At 49.3% G+C, this 24136-nt stretch overlaps 1 protein-coding gene across 5 annotated transcripts in view; it reads left to right on the top strand.

Annotated features, from left to right (window-relative positions):
* LOC146197185 (homeobox protein cut-like) overlaps positions 1-24136 on the top strand; it is a 725401-nt gene that overhangs the window by 144089 nt on the left and 557176 nt on the right. For all 5 annotated transcript variants that reach the window (XM_084598965.1, XM_084598963.1, XM_084598964.1 and 2 more), the window contains exon 3: positions 11452-11599. In XM_084598965.1, coding sequence (XP_084455091.1) covers positions 11452-11599 — 148 coding nt within the window. The remainder of the gene's footprint in view (positions 1-11451; positions 11600-24136) is intronic.

Below are 24136 nucleotides of genomic sequence, written 5' to 3'. Positions count from 1 at the left end.
GTGCCGTGATTCCCTTGAATTATTTAACTCGCTTCCTCAGCCGTTCTTGCCCTCCGCTAGAGTGAGTCCTGCTTTTTTTTTTTTTTTTCAAATTTCCTTTCTTCCTGCTTTTAACCTTTCGTGTACGCGCCCCTTTTAAGGAACCTTTTCTGCGTGGATAGCTTCTTTGTACACTGCACACTTGTTTTTTTTCCTTTCAAACCCTTTCAGGAAATAGCGGCAAGGAACGCGAAGCGAAGGCGAATAATTTTCACCAGACGTGGCAACCGGGTCGAAAATTATTCCAAATCACCGCGGTGGTGAACATCGTCGCAGAACGCCACTACGATGAGACTTTTCGATAACAAAGCGTGCCACACGCGCCTTTGGCTGTTCGTTGAGAGCAGAGCGCGGCCGTATGGAAAGACGTGGTGGTGTGACTTGGCGCGAAAGCCTCTCGACTTGTGTCGGCGGTCGCGCGAGAATAAAGTAAAGGTCGCGAGTAGGAGACGAGGAATGTTGGCGAGGCATAATCGCTCGAGGGCATGGCCTTTTTTTTTTTTTTTTTTCTGGATCTTGTAGTGAAAGCAAAGCTCGCGCGTAGGAGAAAAATAAGAAGAAATGGAAAAGATAGATCGGCTGCGAGTCGGTAAGGTGGAAAGTCGAGCGAAGTGTAAACTAAAGCGATACAAGAAGGAGGAGGTGAGCGGTGGTGTTGGCGCGGTGCTGTCGCAGTTGGTGCCACTGGTCGGGGTCCGGGCGCTTGCACAAAGGGCTCAGTCGGCCATCCCGTCATTAACGAGTGCGCGATGTGGAAAATATGGCGCTCTCTCCTCGTTCTGCCTTTGCTTCGTATTTGTTTCATTTTATTTTTAAGTCCTACACTCCTCACGAAACGGCAGAAGAACTCTACGGGAAAAGAGACAAGAAAAGGCGCCGGCGCTGTCAGGAGCTTAAAGCGTGCCGCTAGAGGGCGCCGCGTGTTTTCACCGTACTTGCCGAAGCTCAGGGTAGAGCTTACGAGTGCCGCGTCTGGGGCCATGCTGCGTCTATCCTGGCGCTTCCTTTTGAAACCACACTTTCTTTCAGAAATAAATAAATAGAGGCTGCCGTCTGTCCACCGATCTAATAATAATAATCAAAAAAGTTATACCTGTATGTCATTTTCGTTCCGTCGAACACGAAAATCAAAACCTTGACTCAACTATAGTTTGTACGCACTAATCTAATTACTGATGATGGCATGCGGACCTTTGTCTAAAAAAGAATTCGGAAGCGCCTTATTTTATTAGCCTTTAGAGCCCAAAAAAAGGGAAAAGGCGTGTTCTGTTTTTTTCTTTTTGATGGAGAAGGATGGGATGCTGGACGTTATCGTATTGTGTACAATTCTTGCGACACTTCTTTCAAACTACCACGCTATACATATCAGACCGTAAAATTGGGCATAAAAATGCGATTAGTCACCCCACTGCGGTCATTAACAGGTAACGGTCGTTTCATTTCGCGTCCATCGGTGTGCATACGAGGTAGTATAGAGGTCAGCGGTGCGGGAACAAGCAAAACACAGCGATGTTTAAGGTCGTTACACCACCGGAATTTCTCTTTTGTGGCCCTCTGTAGTTCTACACACTCGTGTTCGTGCGTCTCCCAAGGGTTTCAAACCCAGGTGCTATACACATTGACTAGACTTGGTGGGTACATGATCTGGACCACACTGGCGCGGCTGTGTCGTTTTCATTGCCTTATATTCTACTCAGTTTTTATTATCATTATTTTATTTTTTTTTTTGCGTGTGTGTAGCTCCACCCTCGTTATACTCCCCGCGCATACGCGTCCCTTGTGTCGCGCCTGAAGCCGTTGTGCGCTGGCAAGCGAGCGGCCTTAATTTTCCGCGCTGCTAATCTCAAAAAGCGCAAGACCGCGGGCGCGCGCACACAGTCCGGCGCGCCACCATCCATCGCTTCATCTCGCTTGTCTTAGCGCCGCGCTCCGGCGCTGGAGTCAGCCAGTGGAAAGAGCCGCCACCGGCCCATGTCTGCAGGCCGTCGGAATTTATTGTTCTCGCAACGACATCGCCACTAACACGAGTTAGTTGCGTTCCCAGCCTCTGACAGAAAACGAAGAGAACGCGGTTAAAAATAGAAAAGGGAGAAAGCACTACACGACAACGAAGGTGGCAAAATAAAAAGAAACCAGTTTACCACACCGGCAAAGCAGTGCGATGGCTCTGATCTTTCTTTTGTTTCCCGTTCTCTGTGTGGTGTTATACGTGCGTAAACGTCAGGCTGAGGACGGTAACTCACTCAGCGCGCCGCGCAAGAATCCGAGCAGAGAGAGAAATTACGCCCGCTTCGAAGCTCATGGACGGGAACTAACGAAAGAGCGTTATAACCGCCCGCTTCTGGCAGCTGTATAGCATACCCAGCTAAGAGCTCGGCTGAAAGGAACTGGGCGCGCGTGTACGCTAGCTGACCGCAGTACCGGTCGTTGGAGCGCGGTGCCGAAGTCGCAGCGCCGAGCCGAGCCGGGAGTGCGCCCGCGGTCTATATATGTGAGGACGGTGCAGATCCGGAGCCGCCGCCGCCTGCGAGCGTGGTCATAAGCGGCCATAACTGCACGCGTGGTTGTCTCTTCAAACTTTCCTTTTTCGATTGCACATTTGCTCTTTTTCCTCTCACGACAAGCGTAGTACGTAGGCGGGGCGTTATCATGGGGCGCTATAGCGTACGACGTCGTTGGAACTCGCATGCCTGCATGCTCATCTCTGCCCACTTATTCATCGCAGCGGGCGGTATATATCGCGTTCCTTAGCGGCCAAGGCGACTCCTGAGCGGCGCACGCCTCGCATAACTGCCACGCGTTATGGCTGGTTAACAACGCTGGCGGCGTGCATACGCTATAGGTTCCTTCCGGTCGAGCCTGCGACTGGCTTCGACGCTTGCCTGGCCTCGCTCGTCGTTCGAACCCAATGCCTCTTCACGCTGTTTCTGTTGTTCGCACTGGCGCTTTTGGCGGTGTACAAGTGAGGCAACAACAGCTCCGCTTGCTGCGCGGTGTGGTCGAGATTCCGAACAAAAGGAGCGGAGTATAGACAGGCTTCACCGCGTGTGCGGTTCTCGCGTTTGTTTTCCACCGTCCGTCCTCCGTACTGTACGGGCGTTCCCTTATCTTGCGGCGAAGCCTGGGCGATTAGGGCACTGGCTTGATTGCCTCAATGCGCCGTCGCTGCTCGAAAGCTTGTGGCTTATCAAGGCCAGAAGAGAGCGACCTGCACCGTTACGTCAGTGCGATTAAAATAAGAGAACGGAAAGGGGGGGGGGGGGGGGGGGGGGCTTATCTTCTTTTATAGCATAGGTACCCCGATCTGTTCAAGCGCAGCATCGTTGTAAATACAAGTCATTTGTACATGCATGCATTCTGGAGGTCCGGAAGAATATTATGAGCCGGTCGTGCATCTGATCACATAAATCAATGAGTTAATAAATTGATGAAGTAACCAGTCAATAATTCAATAGTCTAACCTAATCAATCGTTCATTCAAAATAATTTCTGACGGTCTTTTTGTCTAGATCTTTAAAGTCTGCTTTCTCCAGACTACGACTACAATCACATCTTACGAGCGGCACCGTGAAGGCGCCCTATCTAATATACCATTTTTTCCTTCTTTATCTCCGCTTGTTCTTAGCATAATAATAATAATAATAATAATAATAATAATAATAATAATAATAATAATAATAATAATAATAATAATAATAATAATAATAATAATAATAATAATAATAATAATAATAATAATAATAATAATAATAATAATAAAAATAATAATAATAATAATAATAATAATAATAATAATAATAAGAAGAAGAACAAGAAGAAGAACAAGAAGAAGAAGAAGAAGAAGAAGAAGAAGAAAGGGAAAGAAAAGAAAATATATGCCGCTTTTTTTTTTTACATTTTTGTTAAAGGTAGGATAGCGTGCTTGAACGAAACGGTGGTGGCTGGATTTAAAACATATATACATATATATATAACTTGCGTAAATCACTTTAAAAGGGCCAGATTTTATCTGTTCACTTCAAAACACTTTCAAAAAAGGTCAGATTTTATCTGTTCACTTCAAAACACTCTCAGCCGCACTTAATATGTCCTTTTCGGAGGATTGCAGTTCTTAAATAATTAAAACTGACGTGTTGAGCCACCGAAGTCGAGGTACTGGCAGCCTTAATGCAAGCAAATGACATTCATTCTCCATTGACACCCAAGTAGGTTTTCTCCCATACAGGGCTCCCACTTATAGCTATAGTCCCTTAGGAGTCCGTACGTCACCGCAAAACTTGCTGCAGAAATTATCTCGAGGCGGGCATAGAATCGCAGACTGAGCATTCCTGATCAACCGCTGAGCGCCTAGTCAGGCTGTTGTCTTCCCGTGGAAAAGCGGGATTGCGGGAGCCTCCCTGGCAGCGGTGTGGGTCCTCAAGGGAACAAAGGGAGCGCTGCCTCTGAGTGAGCAAAGTGTTTGCCGCCGCTGGGTGTGCAGCCTCTTTGGAACTTCGGTCCGAGCCGACAACTTTTGAGATTACCGCACACTCACGTCGAGGGGTGCGACGCAGGTGCGAGGAGCCCTTCCGCTTAAGTTGAGCGTGTGCAGAATGCGAGGCGCGAGCGCGCTTCTGGTCGCGTTAAGCAAACCCACAAAACCTCAACCGGCCACGAATGATAGGAACGAGGGCGCGGCTTTTCGAAAGACGACTGTGAGCGAGATGTAGCCAGGACTTGTGCGCGCTTCTCGCGTCTCACGATATCTATAGAGGTTAGCCTGCGCGTGTTTGCACTCACGAAGCGCGCTTGAGAATTAAGAGGTCAGCGCGCGCACTTTATGTATAACCAGCGCTGATTAAGATCACAAAAGCTGTTGGCACCCACGGACTATATAGAATAAGGTGGCGAGAGACTTTCGTGTGTGTGTGTGTGTGTGTGTGTTTGTCCATCAAGCGTTCTCAGTGGCTACGAGCCCCTAACTCACGGCAATTCTTCGTTCTCAGTGACTCTCCCTTTGAATGCGACCCTTGCGCTGGACAAAGGAATCCCGATGAAAGCCGGCACTTGGTAATCCGAATCTCGTTTTTCAGACTCACACTAGCGGTGACCGTATATGTCTGGCTGGCACTATCAGTGGCTTAAGGGTGCGAATTATCTATGCGAATACAGGACCTCTGACTTCGCCTTTTAAGTTTGACGTTTTGAAACGACTGCTTGAATCTTTTCGAGTAAAGCTGAACCTCCACAGTCGGTGCAATATATGGATTTTAACGGGACAGCGAGGTGTCGTTTCTGCGGGAGGCCTGGCGTTGTTGATGTTGGGAGCGCAAAATAACAAGCATGGTTCTGGCAGGTGCAGCAAATGGCAGGTGCCATCTCTGCGCTCTGATTGGTCGCTGAGTTGTGTGACGTCACAGTACCCCATGACACGGCAGGAGCTGCCAAACAGCGATGTTCCTCTGAGGTAGGAAGATGAGATTGGTATCGAACCTATCGTGATCCCTCGACGTCGATTAGGGCTTTCGTGCTGATTTGTTAAAGATGGGTTTCAGACTTATGCCGTGCGGCCTTCCCATACTTTGAAATCTTATACTGTATGCTAATGAGCATGTATTAGATTATTAGAGGCAGAAATGAACATAATAGTAATAAAGTGAGCAGCAAACTGGTTGTACGCGGGCTAGGGCAAGCAAGGGTATACCCGCTGATGGGTGCCATTAACGCTGTAGCACAATGAGGGCAGATATAAAGTGTCCTCCTAATTTTTGACACCGGGGCTACTTCGATTCTGGTAGAAAGCTGTACGCAGCGACGTGCAAAATATTCCGAGTGCTATTCCACGTGCTGTGCAACGGCAGCATCATTTGTTCTCATATCAACATGATTACTGCTATGCATTTCAGCTTAGCAACTAATGATGCGTTTAGGTGGAATCGACGCTGATGATATAGCTTTCATTTCGACCGGCTCCATTTTACGCAACTGAAGCTGCAGTTTATGTCTAGCTTTCAGCCCCGAAGGAAGCCATCCATTCAGCTCGCTACCTGTCAGGAACAAAGTAAACCCAGGGAGCACGAAAGGCGGCTCGAGCAGCTGAACAAGAAAGCGAAACCGGGCGGTAGGGAGAGAGAACAATACCAGCGAGCGCGCACAGTCCTTGCGAATCGCCCGCGATGTCACGTCTGGAATTCGCTGGTGGAGCCCCGTATACCGAACCGGAACTAAACACTCGAGCGCCAGGGCAGAAAATTGCGCGCGAAGCACTCAGCTGCGTCTCTCGTGCCACACGGGATGCTGTATTTAAACCGCGCTCTTCTCCACGCGTACTCTCATTCGTCTCGTTCGGGAGGGGATCAAGGAGAGCGGCAGGCAAGCGAAGAGCCACATCAGCGGCGACAATCGGCGACAGACTGCGCGCCTAGCTGCCCCGACTCCGCGCCATCAGTCTCCGGGCTCCGAGGAGCGCTTTGGCAGCTGCGCGGGACCCACGGAGCCAAACGGTATCGGCGCATCGCTTAGACCCGTGGCCTGACCGGGAAAAGGAGGGGAACGAGGAACAAGGCTCGTTCCCTGTGCGCGGTTCTCTTCGCTGAGACAGCTGATCCGCGGCCGATAACTCGCTCTTCGCTCGAGGGGATGGCGTGCTTTTGCCTCCGCCGCCTAGCGGAGGTTCCTCGGCAGCCTGCCAGCTTCGTCCACTTGCCTCTGATGGGCGGCTAAACGTCGCGCCAGAGTGGGAGCACCTAACCAGGGAGCAATGATAGCCACCCCACGTGAGCCGCCGATCAGGGAGCAACAAAGTAAGCCGCGGTGATCAGTTCGTGTCGCTCGGAGGCAGAGGGGAACCTCCAAGGCACCCCTTTCTTCCTCCACCTTTTCCCTCTCATCCTGTGGCTGTGACGCTGCTCCCGCTTCCGAAGGCGACAGCGTATTTGTCCTCACTCATAAGGAGCTAAGGCGGCCAGGATGACAGTGCTTTCGAAAGTAGAACTCTATTTCCGCGTCTACTACACGCGTCCCTTGACGAGCTTCCTGCGTGAAGCTGAGGTCAGGCTAAGGGGCAACGCTTACCAAGGTGACTTTTTTATTTTAAGACGCCTTTTTATCCCACAGAGAACACACTTGGCTCGTGTGAGCTCTCTGTTTTGTGGGTGATGGCTTCAAGGTCAACCACTGTTGAACTTTGGAGGTGAAAACACATAGCGCTCAGTATAATGAGGGCCAAAAGCCGCCAACTCTCGCCGCCAGTGCACTACAACCCGACCACCTTATCCTCACACCATCAGGCTTATGACTGTTTCCAAATGTGACAGCACGCACTTCTGAAGGAGAGGCCACCGATACTATGCGCCGTTGGTGTCAACAGTCGCAATCGTTTGTCGGCAGGCAACGATCGAGAAAATACATTGCTTCCAGCCAAGCAGTAGTGAGTTCCTGTAAAAAAAGCACATCTCAGAGTTGCTTTTCTGTGTAGCATCCTTCACTTTCATCACTTGATAGGAACGCCGCGGCTCAGGGGTTAAAAAGAAAAAAAAAAAAGAAAACATTGAACGACTCTCGTGTGTCTTCTGTTATGACAATAAAATCCGTGAACGGAAGCCAGCGCTTCGTTCTATCGCCTTTCTCGTCTTTCTTTTCCCCTGTGAGCTGCAGATTATTGTTTACAATTCCTTTCAGCACAGCAAAGGAAACCTCATTGAAATATGAAATGGAATCCTGCAGAGACGGTCATGTGTGAACAGTAGTGATGTTTTTGCCGTAGAATAGCGAAAAGGCTAATGAAGCACGCAGCATCACGAAATTGTTTCATTACAGAGGTCAGTTCGTTATAACGATCAACCTCTTGACAGAAACGAAACTGTATTCCGAATGTAAAGAAGTGGGTTTTTTGTTTGTTGAACGGCGCTGTTCACGTAACACGCTACTATGATGTCCTACATTTTGCTTAGTCGGGAGCATGGTAGTGATGCAAAAAACAGTTAATTTATTTATTTTATTATTTTTTTTTTTTTTGCGTAACGCAAGACGAGCGCTACTGATTATGAAATGAGTCGAAACCACGTCGCATACCTTTTCGCTCTTTGCTGTCCTCCCGTTCTCCTTTTTTGTGATTGGAAAGTACGTCAATCTCTCACGGTAGCCGCCCGCCGTGCTATTCCCGTAGCAGCCATCCTCAGGTCTCTCCCTGACCTCCCCTTCAAGTGGAGTGTTTTCCTCTCTTCATTTTGCCACCTGACATCCGTACCAGTCGGTGTACATCTAACTCAGTTACGATTTCAATTCATTTCACTGAAATGAAATGAGTATTTTAGTTACCTATATTAATAAAGCCTTATTGCTGATGCCGTATACATTTCCGAGTAGAATGTAGATCAGTTTGCCGACTCATCTATAGCGGCTTTCGCTCTAAAGCTACGATGTATGACTTTACGGCTCCCCGCACTGGTACCCTGCATATAATTCCGTTCTGGTGGAACGGAAAACTGCCCACAGCGTCGTTTGCCGTGGCGAAAAAGCAGTCGCTATATAGCGAATGAAAACCTTCGGGTAACGGCAATGGGATGGATGGATGGATGTACGAACGGACGGACGGACGGACGGACGGACGGACGGACGGACGGACGGACGGACGGACGGACGGACGGACGGACGATGTGGGAGAAGGCTGTGAAAATATATAAAGACACGGCAGCTTATTCTGCAAGCGCGAGACAAGAACAAAGAAAGCGGGGTTAAACAAAGCACTCGGGCTAGAAGCCGAAAGGTCATAATGGTCACCCCCCTCCTCCTTTTCCTTTTTTTTTTCTTTAACTTGGTCGGAGTTAGTGGTTTTTCAGTTACTGCCGAAGAACCATCGTGGCTTGTCATGCACTTTTGTTATGCAATCGCAAGTAGGCTATCGGGATCGCGTAAAGCACATCCACAGTAGTAGCCGTCGCTGCAGTGACGCTCAATTTATATATCTGTCCTTCGTCAAAAGAGCTCAATTTGCTTTGTAGAGGCCTTCGTTGTTAAGGCGTTTCACTGTACGGCAGAAAACAAGATCTCGACGGTCAAATGCATGTTTCGCGAACATTGTCGCATTCCGATTTGAGCAAGTCTAACGAAGCACTCGCCTGAAAGAGAGCTATTCTGTAATTTATACTAATCGCAAGTAGAGGCGCGTTATAGGCACCTCAAGGATCCCTGCCGCACGGTCATTTGATGTCGAAAGGTATATTGCCCAAATGCCAGCAGCTTATTCTCTCGAAACAATAGCCCTGCTCTGAAACTCGCAGAACGTGCAACTTCCTCGCCCCGCTGTCGCTCGCGTACGCCTCTTCGAGCTCCTTCGGGTGCACCCCCACGACCGGAGAAAGTGAGCGAAGGCGCTCTCAAACCTTCCGCGTTGTGTGTACCGCTGCACAGACCGCCCCGAAAATTATTGGTTGCCGTCTCTTTTTCTGCAGAAAGACGCCAGCGGAGAAAAGCAGGAGGAAGAAGCTTTGGGAAAGAAGGTTTCTCTGGGGCAGATAAATAACGCGCTCTACCCGCGTCTGCGGAGAACCAGCATCACTTTCGCCTCTATAATGGACCCGCGCGCGGGCGGCGGGGGAGAAGGCTCTCGCTTCTCCTCATTGCCCTCCCGTCTCCTTCTCCCTATTTTTGTCACAACACACGGGCTCAGCAGCGGTGGGCATCGAACAGACAGACAAAACGCGGCACGTGAAGCGCGCACAAACCGCCATCTCGCGCAGTCGACGCGCGCGAGCGCAGCCCAGCACGCGCCGCCGTCCTATTCCTCCTGTCTCGCAGATAAATAACGCTTAATAAATAACGCTTTGATTTATGTTATTTAGGCGCTCGCCGGAGGCTGTTCGGTTGCGGCCACAAGAGTGCGCAGCACGTGAAATATACTCGGCCGCCATCGGGGATTTTCGCCCGCCGCGCGAGACAAGAAGAATGGCGACGGTCTCCGCATCGAGCCCAGAGATGCGAACGCGCGATCTTTTCCTCTGCGCCCGCCGAGTTGCACGCTTCGCCGCAATACTTTGGTGCTGCGTGGCAAAGCAGAAGCACCGTTTGTTATTATTTATTTATTTACTTACTTACTTATTTGCAGCGTGGGTTTCTAATGAGCGAGCGCGATACGCGTAACTCCGTCGCAGAGCGATTACATGCGGAAAGGAGAGAGAGTTTCGTACGATAGCGGCTTGTGCCTGTGAAAGCAGGCGAAAATTTGCGTGTGGTGACAAGATGGCCGAGCTGGTGCATTTTTTTTATGCGCGTGGTTCCTTGTTCTTTGTTCCTTAAGCCGACATTAAAGAAATAGCATTTCGACTTTATTGATTCACAATGTTTGCAGAACTTCAAGATGCTGCAGACTAGGCCATATGGCTCTCAACAGCCCTTAATTGGTTTCACGGGAATATAATACATGCCACTTATTTTAAAATCTTGATTACGTTTAGCTGGGACACCTCCCCTACAACTCCGACAAGTCTCCTTGTCGAAACGTTGGCTCGGCTTTCGAACTGAGGATCTCCCTTAACCCTTCCGTGTTCAGTGCAACGTTGGTTCGTCTTGCGAACAGAGGATCCGCCCCAGTTGGCAGTTCTCACTAATTTTTATCACATACAGGCAGCGGCTGTAACCACCTCCCGGCTGATATGACATGCATCAGTGATCACGTCTTTTACAGGAAAGCTTATCCGCTTTTATGCTTGTCGATGCCTCAGACTAATCGGTGAAGCGCCTCGTTTTGTGTGTGTTTATAATTTTGAATCGAAGTGATCACGATTAGGCCTCACTTACGATTTCTGCTATGCCATACAACGATCTGCTTAAGTAGTTGGTTTTCTATGTTTACTCTTTTTCAATTGGCTGTGTACCATCTTGTACGTGTTAAATAGCCTCTTCTAACTGTGCATATTATCTCGTTTGTTTTTTGTTTTTTTTTTCAATTCTTAGGGATCTGTTGCTAACATTACGTCTTTTTTATTATTTGTTATTTTTTTTTATCCAAGCATTGCTGTAGTTGGTTATTAATACTGATTTATCTAAAGTGATCTGTATAAGATATTCACTGTTCTAGCGGATGTCACCGCTTATTTGTTTTCTTAGTATAGCCACTGTATCCCTCTCCCTTCCGCAATGCTTCAGTGATTGAGAGTATGTTAAACAAACAAACAAACAAACAAACAAACAAATAAATAAATAAATAAATAAATAACCCTTGTTCAGTGCAACGTTGGCTCGGCTTTTGAACAGAGGCTGAACTGCGGCTGCCCTTGTTCAGTGATTTGACGTAGTTCAGGGTGATCTGCGCTCGATATTTGTCTTCTTCCCCCCCCCCCCCCCCCCCCCTCTTTCTATTCATGCTTCTTGGTTCAAAGTGTCACGTTGATTACGACAGGAGAGTGAGCGCGGTGTATCGTGTCTCCACCGCAGGACGTCCGCTGCCTCGTGTCTCCGCTGTTGAGGCACTTCCAAGCCGAAGTGGACCGGCTGGGCGAGCGAAGCCTGGCTGCGGAGGCCGCCTTCCTGGCGCTCTACAAGAGGCTGCTGCGCGCCGTCTCCGCCGCCTCTGCTCACCCAGGTCAGCTCCCAAAGCTCTCTCGCCGCCACATCCGCTGCGCGAGGCATAACGGTTTCTCAAGATTGCCTAAATGGAAAAGTGGCTCCACCGCTTTTGTTAGTTTCATATAAGGTGCACGTTTCTTTTTTTTTTCTTTTTTTACCAGAGGTATGCCGGGAATATGACATTTCAAGCCAAGTCAAGTCAAGTCATTTTTTTTATTTACATCAAAACGATGTGGGTAGGCCGGGACAAAAAAAGTGAAAAAGATTTCACTTGAAGGCAGTCCGAGCCCCCCTGTACAAGGCAGTACAAAGCAAGGACAGCACAAAATGCTGGATAACAACGTCGATGTTAATTTGGTAGGAACAGCATAAGGTGGGCTAATAAAATAGTTAGGCTACGTTGTTTACAAGTTAAAATAATACAGAATGTACATGTAAATAAACAAGAAAACTACAATTATCAAGATTTCGCGGACTGGCATGCTACAATCAGGAAAACAAAATTAATTAACTTTGGTGGAAACAATAATAAAATAACAAGACACATAAGCACTATGCCAACAGAAGCCAACAGACCAGTGCAGACGTGGAAGGCGTAAAGATTAAACCATCAAAGCATTACGAATGTCACGCAGGCTGCTTTCTTCCGCACATATTCCTCTACCTAGTAATTTATATTTCGTACCTGGCTTGGCAATTTGTTGGGCTGAAAACGGATTTCCCCGCGGAATCATTGCTAGTCCCCGCTACCTAGCCACCGCAGCCGCGATGCTCTCTACTGTGCAGATTAAATGGTTTTTAAGAGCCCTTCTGAATCATTTAACAAATTTACAACGTCTGAACGTCCGAAACTAATATAGGTTCACATGGATAATAACAAAGCAAGATTTGCTTCGGGAAAAGTTATATTGTTGCGACTGGTTCGATGTTTTTTGCTCATCATTAGCCATGGCACTCGCCGCTGTGGCGTATAGGGGTTAGGACGCTCGGCTCCTGTACTCACGAACGCGGGTTCGAAGCCCGTCGGTGGCGGCCACTTTTTGATGGAAGCGAAAAACAAAATGCCCTTGCACTTTGTGATGCCAGGGCACGTTAAAGAAGTGGTCAAAATTTCAGGAGCCCTCTGTCATGGCGTCTCTCATAGTCCGAGTCGCTCTGGGACGTTAAACGCCATAAACTAAACTGTTAGCCTTATCAAGTACGAGACTTCATCTTTCCGGCGTTCTCTTGGTGGATAAAGTTCCATGCCACCCGTTTTTCTTCCGGGTATTTATAAGAAATTCTATGTCCCATGTAGGACGTCGTTCATGTCGCATTCGTTGAAAGCTTATAGGTGCGTCGAAGACAAGAGAATCCCGGACTTCCCGAAACGCAGAGGGAGAGTAAGCTGTAAAATTGTTCGATGAACGTTGTCGCGACCAGACGGCCCGGCAAGCAACGCGCTGCTGGCGCATATGCATTATTTATTTTGATTATTGTCACTATTCGGAAGAGACTACCGTAGTCGCTCGCTCGTTCGAGACATCTGAAGCTCTCCGAGCGTCGTGGTGACGTCCCGTTTGGGAGAATTCTCACCTGAGTTTCATCCGCAACCAACCGCCAACTATCCGCAGCCATCAATACATTGCGCGTTGTCGTTACATTTAAGGTGCTGTAATTTTTTGCGCGTTGGGCTCAAGAGCCGTAATAATTACTGGCAGCTTACTGATACATGGCCTCGCCTGTGTACAAAGTTTTTAGTAATTATTTCCATCAGCTGACGGTGTTGACCGCATTAAATATAGGCCCATCGAAAACTGACGCAATAATCTGGTAAAAATCACTAGAAGAGTCACATTACCTTTCTGGTTCAGGAAGTAACGGAGATAGGCAGAATAAAGACACATTTGGAGGAGAGAAAGAGTTTGAAGGAACCCAACTGAAAACGACGGTGCAGTTTCTCCATGCAGAGTTGGTCGGTTTGTAGGAACGAAATGCAGCAATACTTCTCGTAACTGAATACTCTGTTGTATTTTGCGATTTCCTGATATATATATAGCAACGAACCATCTCTTCTTGACACGATAAGAATTTTGTCATCCAGAGTCATGTAGTTGTCTTGTTGCGACAGGAGACCGCACAATGCTGCAGAGAATATTATTGCAATCACAATTCCTGACAGTAAGATGGATTCATACAACCACAATACTGCTACAATTTCCTTTGCAGTATTCTTAAAAACAAAACAATTCGACATATTTGAACTGTAAAAAACATAACCGCGGCACCTAGCGCACTCCACGAGACGTCACATACTGCGCGAAAGCCAAAATAAAGTGCTATTAAAAATAAAATAAAGCTAGTCAGTGAAAAAACAAAAAATGGGAAGCGTGCCGAGCCAGAAGGCGGTGTTCCTTTTTTCACAGTGATTGCTTCATGCCTACATTGAGGACAAATCATAAATTTACGAAACGAAAATTTTAGAGATCGTCCCACCAATATACAGACAACTAAACCGATGATTAGTGAAAAAACTTTGTCTCTGTTACATTGCCAAATAACAATATAAGTGCGAAAGAGTAGCCTGCTACCAGCAACGAAAACCCCGTGAACTTGGGCTGCCTGTCTTTCCCTATGGGCGAGAACAACTCAGTGACGTGTGCTTGGCGGAGCACGGATATTGTACCCCGCACTTTCCTCTCCGCGCTGCTGCTGTACAGTGAGGTGATTTCTGCAGCGATCCGGGGGAAATATTTTTGGCTGCCATTGCAGTGCGCGGTAAGGAACATCACAGAAACGTCCGCGTTCGAACATACGCTGCATCGTTGGCGCTCAGCGCTTGCCCCCCCCCCCCCCCCCCCCCCCCCCTCATTTTCCTTGCCGAGGTGGACAGCCCAAGGGGTGACCGTCACGCCCACTCTGTCGCCGACAATCGTCCGGCTGGGCGCCCTACAGGGCGCCTTCGGAAATGGACGCCCGATCAACGATTTTCTCCCTTTGCGTGCTAAGCAAAAACACACAAAGCACGATGGACTATAGAGAGAAGCAAGAGCTGCGCACGATGGCTGCAGCTCATCTGACACGTCGAGTTATGGCGCAAGTCTGGCCAGAAGATGGGAAAGGGGAGTGTTTGGAGAGTACGTGTATGGCAGCGTCTTCTTCAGGCGTCGAGTCCTGATCGCCATGGCGTGTCTGGCCGTTCTTTTACCCAAGCCGCCGCCCCCCTCTCCTCCCCTCTCTCTATCCACCTCCTTTGGCCGGCACTGACTGCGATCAGGCGCTGCGCTGCTATAGCGCAGAGAGCAGCGCATAGACGATGCATCGTTCCCGTGCCTTATGATGACGCGCCTACACCCCCTCCGGCCTGTCCTCTGTTCCCTCTCTTTTGAGGCCCGCCTGCACCGAGAGGCCGTACATTCCAGATCGTAGATGCGACGCTCCAGATCGCCGCGGACGACGGCCAAATAGAATCGCCGTCAGGGCCATTTCTGGCTGTTGACCTTGAAGGAATGGCGCCGGGCAGGCAGAAGCACTCTCCTGCATGCGCCTTTTGATGCTCGACCGAAGGCGGCGGCTCGTCATGATCGACGGTCCGTTTGCACAAGGAACCACGTCAGCCTCGTTCGTGTTATTGAGACGACGAGGCTCGAAGCACACGACTTCTCTCCCCGTCTTTTTGCCAATAGGCGGGAGGGCGGGGCGATCGAAGCCAATGGCCCATTGTGGAGACCCCATCATCTGGGACAGCGTCCTCTATATAGACTACTACCCTCTTCTCACGAAACAAGGTGCGTGCGCAGTTCGAGAGCTGCCGAATGCCGCCCAGATGGTCGATAAGAAGCCCCTCTTTATTCTGTGATGGCCTTTCACGATCGCTGCTGACGTATACCGCGGCTCCGCTTCTCGTGAGCGTTTCTGTCTACAGGTGCAAAGCAGTTTGAAGGGCTTTAGGTGTGCAGAGCCTGTAATGGCAACTGTGAAAGTCTGTGAAAAACGGACCTCGATTTGCCTCGTCCCGAGGTTCGGCTATACTCCATTCACGTGCGAACGTTGACAGCTAGGAAAATCATAGGCGCCCGCGTGTTACTATATTGGGCAAATATGTTCGTTGCTCTTGAAGACGACTCGAAAATTTGTGTGGGATCACGAAAGTAATCGAATGAGCGGCATCCCTCTCCGCATATATGGATGTATTTCAGAAGGCGTTCGCCGTGCTTTCGAGCGCGTCTAATGGTGTCTCATTATTCGCGAAAGTAAAATAACGCCTCATCGCCGTGCCCTATCCAGGAAAGATGAAGCACTTAAACGGGCGATTAACTTGATCGTTTCTGCATAACGTTTTCGCGTGACAAGAACCGGCTTTGCTGCCGTGCGCCGTGGTGAAAGATTCGCGTTAACTATACATCTACTCCGGAAGACGGCTTTCAACAGCGGCAGAAGAGCGACGGTATACTAACCAGTACGTTGATTGCTGCGGCCTTCTTTTAAAGTAACAGACCACTTCCAACACGCTGATTATGCCTACCATAGGAAAAAGAAACTTTGATACGTATTTGGTTTTGATTTTATATTCCTGCGAACTGTTCCTCAGCTTTGAGACGCACTGACTGCACGTCTGCTTTCGACCAGCTTGAAAAAAAAAAAAAAAAGAGAAAGAGAAACGATCAATGTTTATTCGTGTCATTTTCTACAGTTCCATGAACACGTGTCAGCATACCAAGCCGCTGCCGTTCGAACCGCGTAATCATACTAGGCTTTGTAGCAGCAACTTGATCGCTTTTCGGAGCGTAGACAATGCGTTGAGGTGACCGACTCTGCCAGGCGTCGCGGCCATCCAGGCAGAATCAGTTCGATTTATTTTATTCTTGAGGCAATATTTGCTTCGCGCAAATCAAGAACCGCGCCCAAAGGTGGCAGGAACAGCTTTTACAGAAGCAGCCAAACACCCTGAGGCAATCTGCATGATGGCGAACTTCGTCTGTCGCTCCAGTTAGTTTCGCGCGGCTTACACGCGGAGTTCAATTGTCGCCGTGAACAGCGCTACGCGAATCTTGACAGCAACAATGACTGTCTAATGAATCCCTGGTGCCACTGACGCAGCTTATTCCATATCGCTATACGGACATTGTCAGGTGATCAGTCGTTCCAGGTGCCGTACTCTGTTTCCGCGGACCGTATACGGCTGCGTAACGAGGTGTCTTTTCACTGGCAGTGGCACTGCACTGCAACTTCTCCTCATTTGGAGATAAGGTGCAGTGCTGGCCTGCGGGGCCCTCAAGCGCGCGACGAACGGGTGAGGGGGGCAGCGCGCAACCGCGTCGGCGGCGCTGACAGCGCGCCTGACGGAGTGCGTCGCGCGGTCGCGGCACCGGGCGCGATCCGTCTCGCCGGATAAACGCCTTCCTTCGCTGCGAGCATTAGCTGCTCGGCACCAAGGCCTTCTGCCTGCTGCCCGGAACGCCGACGGCGCTCAGCGGCCAGCGATCATCTTTACGGATGGCCACCGCCTCCGGCTTAGACCGCCTGCAACGCGAAGATCATCTCATATAGCGAGGCGCCGCGGAATCGTGTCGCAATGGTCGTCGATAACAGGACCTAGGCAGCCGTGGGCATTAGTCTTCGCCGCGTAACGTCAGGTTAAGCTCCCAGAGCTATTTTCACCTCCCCTGTCCTCTCCCACTGGAAGGAAAGGGAGAAGAGCGCAGCCGTATGTGCTGAGGACGTTGGCGTTTGCGCCTAATAATGCATCACTCATGGAGGGAGACCTCTCTGAAGGTATTCGAGACGGGCTGCTCACAGCAGCATCCTTGAAAGAGCCGCGAGTCTTAATGCCTATAGGGGCGTTTTCAGCTGTGAATGCAGAGTCAGCGTCACAATGCGAAAATGTTGGCAAATGTCGGTCTTTGTATAGCGGCGGAGATTGAAGCTTCCATAAGCACTACCCACAAACCACTTCCTCCACCGCGCACCCCTATGGCTAGGAGAATGCCCATCACTTGCCCATGCAACCCTCTCCAGAAGGCTCACCAGCTGCCAAAACACTGACCTGTGCGGCCCAAGGGCTACAGTCACTTCAGCGCGCCCGCCTCATAGCTGTAGGAGCGACTCGCTAGCCGACCGCCTGATTGGCCTGTACGAAGGAACAAAATAATTGTGATGGTTTATCCCGGTTAAACAGTTGTCCGAGCGGAAAGTCATTTAAGCGTGGCCACATATTCGGTTGGCTTATTAAATCTGGTTCTTCTCGGCGAGCAGGATAATCAGACACTGGTGCCTGCGCCAAAAAGAGTTGACGCGCACGGAGCGTCGCATGCCGCCTCCTTGGCGAGACTGAAGGAAGGCGTTTTTGTTGTTTTTGTGGCTGTAGGAAGAAGGAAAAGAAAATGCACATGCCTGCTACTGGCTCTGTAGCTGAGCCACTTCCGCTGCCTGATTTAAACTGATTTATTTATAGGAAGGGAAAGGTGCGGTAACTGTCTCACTTGTTTTCTGTGGACACCGCAACCGCGCCGTAAGGGAAGGGAGGAAGGTGGGAGTGAAAGTGGAAAGAGAGAAAGAGGAGCCGTAGTGGAGGGCTACAGAGTAATTTCGACCACCAGGGGATCTTTAACGTGCGCTGACATCGCACGCGTTAAAGATCCCCTGGTGGTCGAAATTACTCTGTCTTGCGAACAGAAGAGAAAATGGAGAAGAAAAAGAAGAGGGAGAGAAAGACGCAGGCCGCAATAGCCGGCGTCCACCACCGAAACGGTGGCGGGTGCAATGACGGCCTACAACAGATAAAAATTCGGTGGCAGGCAAGCCCACCTGTCCCAGCTCCAACAGGGCCAGGATCAGCCACCCTTCACCACCTACCCCCCCCCCCCCCCCTTTGAAGGACGACGCGCCGACGAAGCAGCGGCTGTTATACCCTTGCATAGCGCGTCGCCACAGCAGATCACGTGACGTGACCTCATACGGACACACCTCCGCTCCGCTGGCTGAAGGTCAAAGTGACGCCGAACTTGACCTTGGGAGTTAAGTGCTAAGAGTAGAGTTTGCAGTTAAAAGCCTTGACGACCGGCACACACCGGGCCGTTCTCTCGCGAGTAGAAGTGAAGGACTCGGGAGGGTGGACAGTGGAATGGAACAGGCGCACGCCGCTGCCGCCTGGGACGAAGCGACAGCGGGGGATGTGGCAAGACAGATATAGCTCCGTCCCCTACGTCTCTTCCATAGAAAAAAAAAAAATGGACGCCGTCCATTGGTGTTTTCGTGTGAGATTAACGCCAGAGAAAGCAAACAAATGACATGTTTGAAGGTTTCAAGGGCTCTTGCAGCGTTGAGCGCATGCGTTGTGCCCAAGGTCTTCTGTGTTTAGTGTCTTTTCAAATTAAGAAAAAGGATGTACAGCACAAGACGTACGCAGGACAAAACGACACCGCGAGCGCTGACTTGAATATGCACAGTTGCGAGTCGACGCTGGTGGTGCCGGTCCTTCTTGCGCCTGTTTCTGTTTTTTCTTTCAATAATCCTGTGTCAACTAGCTGGAATGTCGATATTATTGTTCCCAAAAATTAAAGGTGTGCGAATATTCGAATACGAATCGAATGTGTTTGTTATTCGATTCCTATTCGTATTCGAATAACTATTCGCAATTTTCCGAATATTTGAAAGTTATAGAACGCGCTGCAAATTTTCGAATTCACCGCAGTTTCACCGCAATGCTTCACCGTGTGCAGTGAAGCATCCTCAGAATGCGACGGGGCCGTTTTGTGAGGAGGGACCTGTTGATTGGAGGGCTTTCCTGATAATATGCACAAAGCTAAACACCAGATGAAAAAAAAAAAAAAAAAAGAAACCTCTCGTGCTCATTTTGAATTTATTTCAGATGGAGACAACCATCGTGTAGGGTTTTATCAGATAAAATTACTGTGATGAAAACAGTTCTTGGTAGATTTTTCAGGCTTATTTGATAATTAGAGCTTTTGGTTAATTTGATTATCTTCTCTGGTCTCTTGAAGGCCCGTATTAACGACAATTTACTATATTCGTCAGCGATGTGACAGTTATATCCGGATCCATGCAGGTCCTTCCTGTTAAAAAAAAATCTAGCATACGGATTTCTTTATAAAATTTATAGGGAATTTTTCAGTAGAGTATAGTGAACTTCAGTGCAATTCAGTTTAATTTTTATTTGCAAATACCATAGGAATTTTGAAATAAACAAGATACCGAATCTTGCAGGGCTGCTCATTGGGACTGAGACACATGAGGGTGTGTGTGTATGAGGGGAAAGCGAGGGTTTATATAGAAATCCTATCAAAAGGAAAGAAAAAAGTAGCCAACCGCGCTTACTTAGTGGTTAAGAAAGACGCTCGGCTACCGACCGAAATACACGAGCTCAAACCCGACCTCGGTGACCGCGCTCCGATACAGGCGAAAGAGCAAAGACGTTCATGTCCTAAGCGATGTCAGTGCACATTAATCGTCCCCACATGAATGGCTGAAATTGTTTCGTAGCCCTCCACTATGGCACCTCTGTGTTCCTTTCTTCCTTGACTACCACCCCTCCTCCCTTCCCTTACTGTGCGGTTCAAGTGTCCATTGAGAAGTGTGACAGATACCGCACTTTTCCTTTCCTAAAAACAAAACGAATCAACAAAAAGAAAGAGAAAGGAAAGAAAAAGCTTCCCGTGATTAAAACGACTAGTGTCTATCAGTACACTGCATCTGCTTGGTCCCACAGTTGCCTGTAAGCCATGACAGTAATTTAGTTACGGTATAGTATTACGGTAACTTAATTACTCTTCTTCGTACTTTGCAATCTAATGACTTACTCTAATACAATCATTCTGTAGCGAATGTAATTCTTACTTTCGAAATTATTTTCATTAAAATTCATCGCTGTACGTTCTGCAGGCTAAACTTCAGGTCTCTCACATACGCTCTGTGTAGGGTTCCTCTAAAGCGGGAACTACGCGCGACAAGTTGGGCCACGGTAAAGGATCGTAAAGGATCGAGTGTTGGTTAAGACTTTGTATCCGAGGTTGCCGCGGTGCACTGTGGCAGTTGGTTGCAGGTATATGGGTAGTCAGGACTCAGGAGCGCGCGTGTCGCGAGTATAATAATAGTAATAATAATTGGTTCACAGGAAGGGAAAGGCGAAGTATCTGTCACACTTGTGTCTGTGGACACCTGAACCGCGCCGTTAGGGAAGGGAGGAAGGTGGGGAGTGAAAGTGGAAAGAGAGCAAGAGGAGCCGTAGTGGAGGGCTACGGAGTAATTTCGACCACCTGGGGATCTTTAACGTGCGCTGACATGATGGGGCTGGTACAGGTGGGTCACCGCCGCTTGCGGCGGGGGCTTGCCTGGCACCGAATTTTTATCTGTTCTAGGCCGTCATTGCACACGACACCGCTGGTGGTGGACGACGGCTGTTGTTGCGGCGCGCGTCTTTCTTTCCCGCTTCCTTTTCTTTCTTCTCTATATCTTCTCTTCTGTCTGCACGAGGCAGCGGAGGTGGCTCAGCTACAGAGCCAGTAGCAGGCCCGTGCATTTTCTTTTCCTTCTTCCTACAGTCACAACAACAACAACAACAACGCTGACATCGCACAGCACACGGACGCCCCTTCGTTTCGCCTCCATCGAAACGCAGCCGCCGAGGTCGGGTTCGAACCCGGGTATTGCGGACAGTAGTCGGGCATCTTACCACTGCACCACCCCGGCGGGGCTCGCGAGTATCCCCCGGACAAAGTATACGTGGGCAGATGCCGCACGGCGGGGTCGCAGTGGTATTCTCTCAAATGTTGCGTCGACCGAGTGCTCAGCGAAGCCTGGTTGGCCTCGTCGCCGCTGGTAGCTGTGGGGAAAGGGCGAAAGTGCGCACGGAGCGAACATTTCCGAAGTCAAGCTGCCGCGGTCGATTCCTGACGCTCCCGAGGCATACACGATCGACATCGGAGACTACCAACTGTGGAGACAGTTCTGGGCTGCCAGGTGTTGGGTTCGCCGCTAGTTTGCAATTTTGATCACATTGAAAGTGACTGCTATGTGCGGTCATGCTTCTGTTTGTTTAAGGCGAAAGCCTTTGAACTGCTCAGGAGGTCCGAAACCTGAGGCCGCAAGTTGTCCGCAGTACTTGTCCACAAAATGTGTCTACGAAAGGTAGTCCAACTCGTGTGAGTAGACATTCCACGAGAGTGTCGCGAATATATAATAGTGCCCCCCCCCCCCCCCCCCTACCTAAAAACATGCACCCTACGTACAACAAGGAGAGGAGACAAAAGAGGGCCGAGACCTTGCAAAGAAAGCGGGGAAAATGAAGCCGGGGGAGGTCGCCTACGTGGACGCGGCTAGCGGGAAGTCGGGGGCGGCGGTGGCTGTGGTCGTCAACGGCCGCGGCGTGCCCGCCGCCGCCGCGCCCGTTAGAAGCCGAAATGTAGACACGGCTGAAGAAGTTGCAATAGCGCTCGCTTGCGTTGGAACGGAAGCCAGCATAGTTATTAGTGACAGCAAAACAGCTGTCTGGAACTTTGGAAAAGGGAGGGTCTTGACGGAGGCAGCCAAAATTTTAGAGAAAGGAAAACTTGAAAGAAAGATTCGAATTATTTGGACCCCCGCGCACGAGTCCGTCCCCGGCAACGAGTCGGCGCACGAGCTAGCCCGAGCTCTCTACTTCCGGGCAGCCGTAGAGCCGCCTGATTGCGATGGGATGGACGAGAGGCTGCAAACTTATAAGGAAATTTTAGAACACTACAGACTTAGCAGAAGGTCCCTGCCACCACCGGACCGAACGCTAACTAACAAGGAGGCCGTCGTTTGGCGGCGCCTGCAAGCTGGGAATTTCCCAAGTCCCGTCTGGCTTTTCCACACGCAAGTGGAGGAAAAGGCGGACGATAAATGCGAAACCTGCGGAGAAAGGGGTACTCTGGATCACATAATCTGGCAATGCCTTGATTCCCCTGGCGCCAAGGAAAACATAAACAGTAGAGAAGCCTGGGAACTGCTACTGCGGAGCGAATCCCCCGCCAACCAGCAGCAAGCTGTCCGCCTGGCGGCTGGAGCCTCGAAGAAACACTGTCACTTCGCCGGTCTTTAGTCGCGGAGGCCCCGGCCTCCGTCCCATAGGCCTGCGTGCCGGGGGCGGGGAGTAGGGGGCCTCCTACATCGGTGGAAAAATAAAGTTCATAACAACAACAACACCATGATGCCGTGCCGCACCCGAGCGGCTAACCACGCCGACTTCCTGAGAATAAGTGCCTTATTCTCCTTGCTTAAGCGTAAGGACGCAGGAGGGCGTTGAGGGATAGGAAAACAGAACTGCTGGAGAGATCGACATGCCAACGATGATGATGATGATGATTATGTGGCAATCCCTTTTGAACCGAGAGGGGGGGGGGGGGGGCACGATGCAAAGCCCGGCTTCTATGCACCTCCGCGGTGGCTCAGAGCTTCACTCCACTATATTCCACATCGCTGTAGGTGACGATGCACCAGGCCCCAGACGCGGCCGAAAAAGGCCGAGGAGAAATTACTATGCAGCGGATGAGGCTAGAGCATCTTGAAATGCCCTGCGTCATAAACGGTGTCGGAATGTGGATGTGCAAGATGTGTTCTATGGGGATTGGAGAGTGTACCGGGAAGGTTTGGTGTGATGGAGTAAAAAAGATGTAAAAAGTTTAACGAAACGTTCAACCAAGCTTTCGACTTTACATTCTTAGAAAGTTGTAAGCATCATTCGTAATTATTTTCCCTTGCTTTACCTTTCTACTCGCCCGTTCAGCAGGAAATATAACGGAGATGGTATACGGGGTTTAATATCCTTTAGTTACTCTAGCTGTGAGGAAGGCCGTAGTGGAGGGGTCCGGAATATTTTGGACTACGTGAAGAGCTTTTAACCTCCACTTACATCTTACAGCACAAGGGCGCATTTTGCACTCTATAATAGCGACCAAGTTCAAACTATGGTTGAAATAAGGGGATACAGTTTCTCGGGCCGGAATGTGGCGGGAAAACCAAATTTGGTTCTTTTCTTTTTCTCTCATTTTACTTTGTGTTTTTGTTTATATGCATGAAATTTGGAGAGTAATTTAGGAATTGTAGCAATACTTTCCTGAGGCGAATTGAATGTAATGCCATTATTTTTCAGGAGAAGCAATGGACAGTGTTATTTAACTACATAGCTGTAATTTTAAGGGGACTAATTAGCAGTGCAATTGTATTACTTGTAGAAAGCAATTTTGCTACGTATGTTATTGTGCTCTCAAAGAATTTGAAAATTTCAAAACCTGAAAAAGAGTAGTGAAATCCCTTCAGGTTAAAATATATATATAAACACATGACAGCCACGGCACTTTAGGTGCGGCCATCTGGTTTCGTAAGTCGCTTCACAAAGGCTTGTAATCTTTAAAAGCGCTTTTACAATGATCCGGAACATATCTATGTTTGACTTTCCATTATCTACGATTTTTTTTTTATAACCTTATCGAAAGGGACGCGGCACATGTGGTCCTCGTTGCAGAGGCCTCAACGAGTTTCTCAATCACACAACGCACGAATGAAAGCCTCGTTAGCTTGATACACCCTGCTGCGA

This window comes from Amblyomma maculatum, chromosome 3, assembly GCF_055883805.1.
Source record: "Amblyomma maculatum isolate TAMU_Amacu chromosome 3, ASM5588380v1, whole genome shotgun sequence".
Taxonomy (NCBI): Eukaryota; Metazoa; Arthropoda; class Arachnida; order Ixodida; family Ixodidae; genus Amblyomma; species Amblyomma maculatum.
Note: the sequence above shows the minus strand (reverse complement) of the source record. Positions and strands in the feature narration are given on the sequence as shown.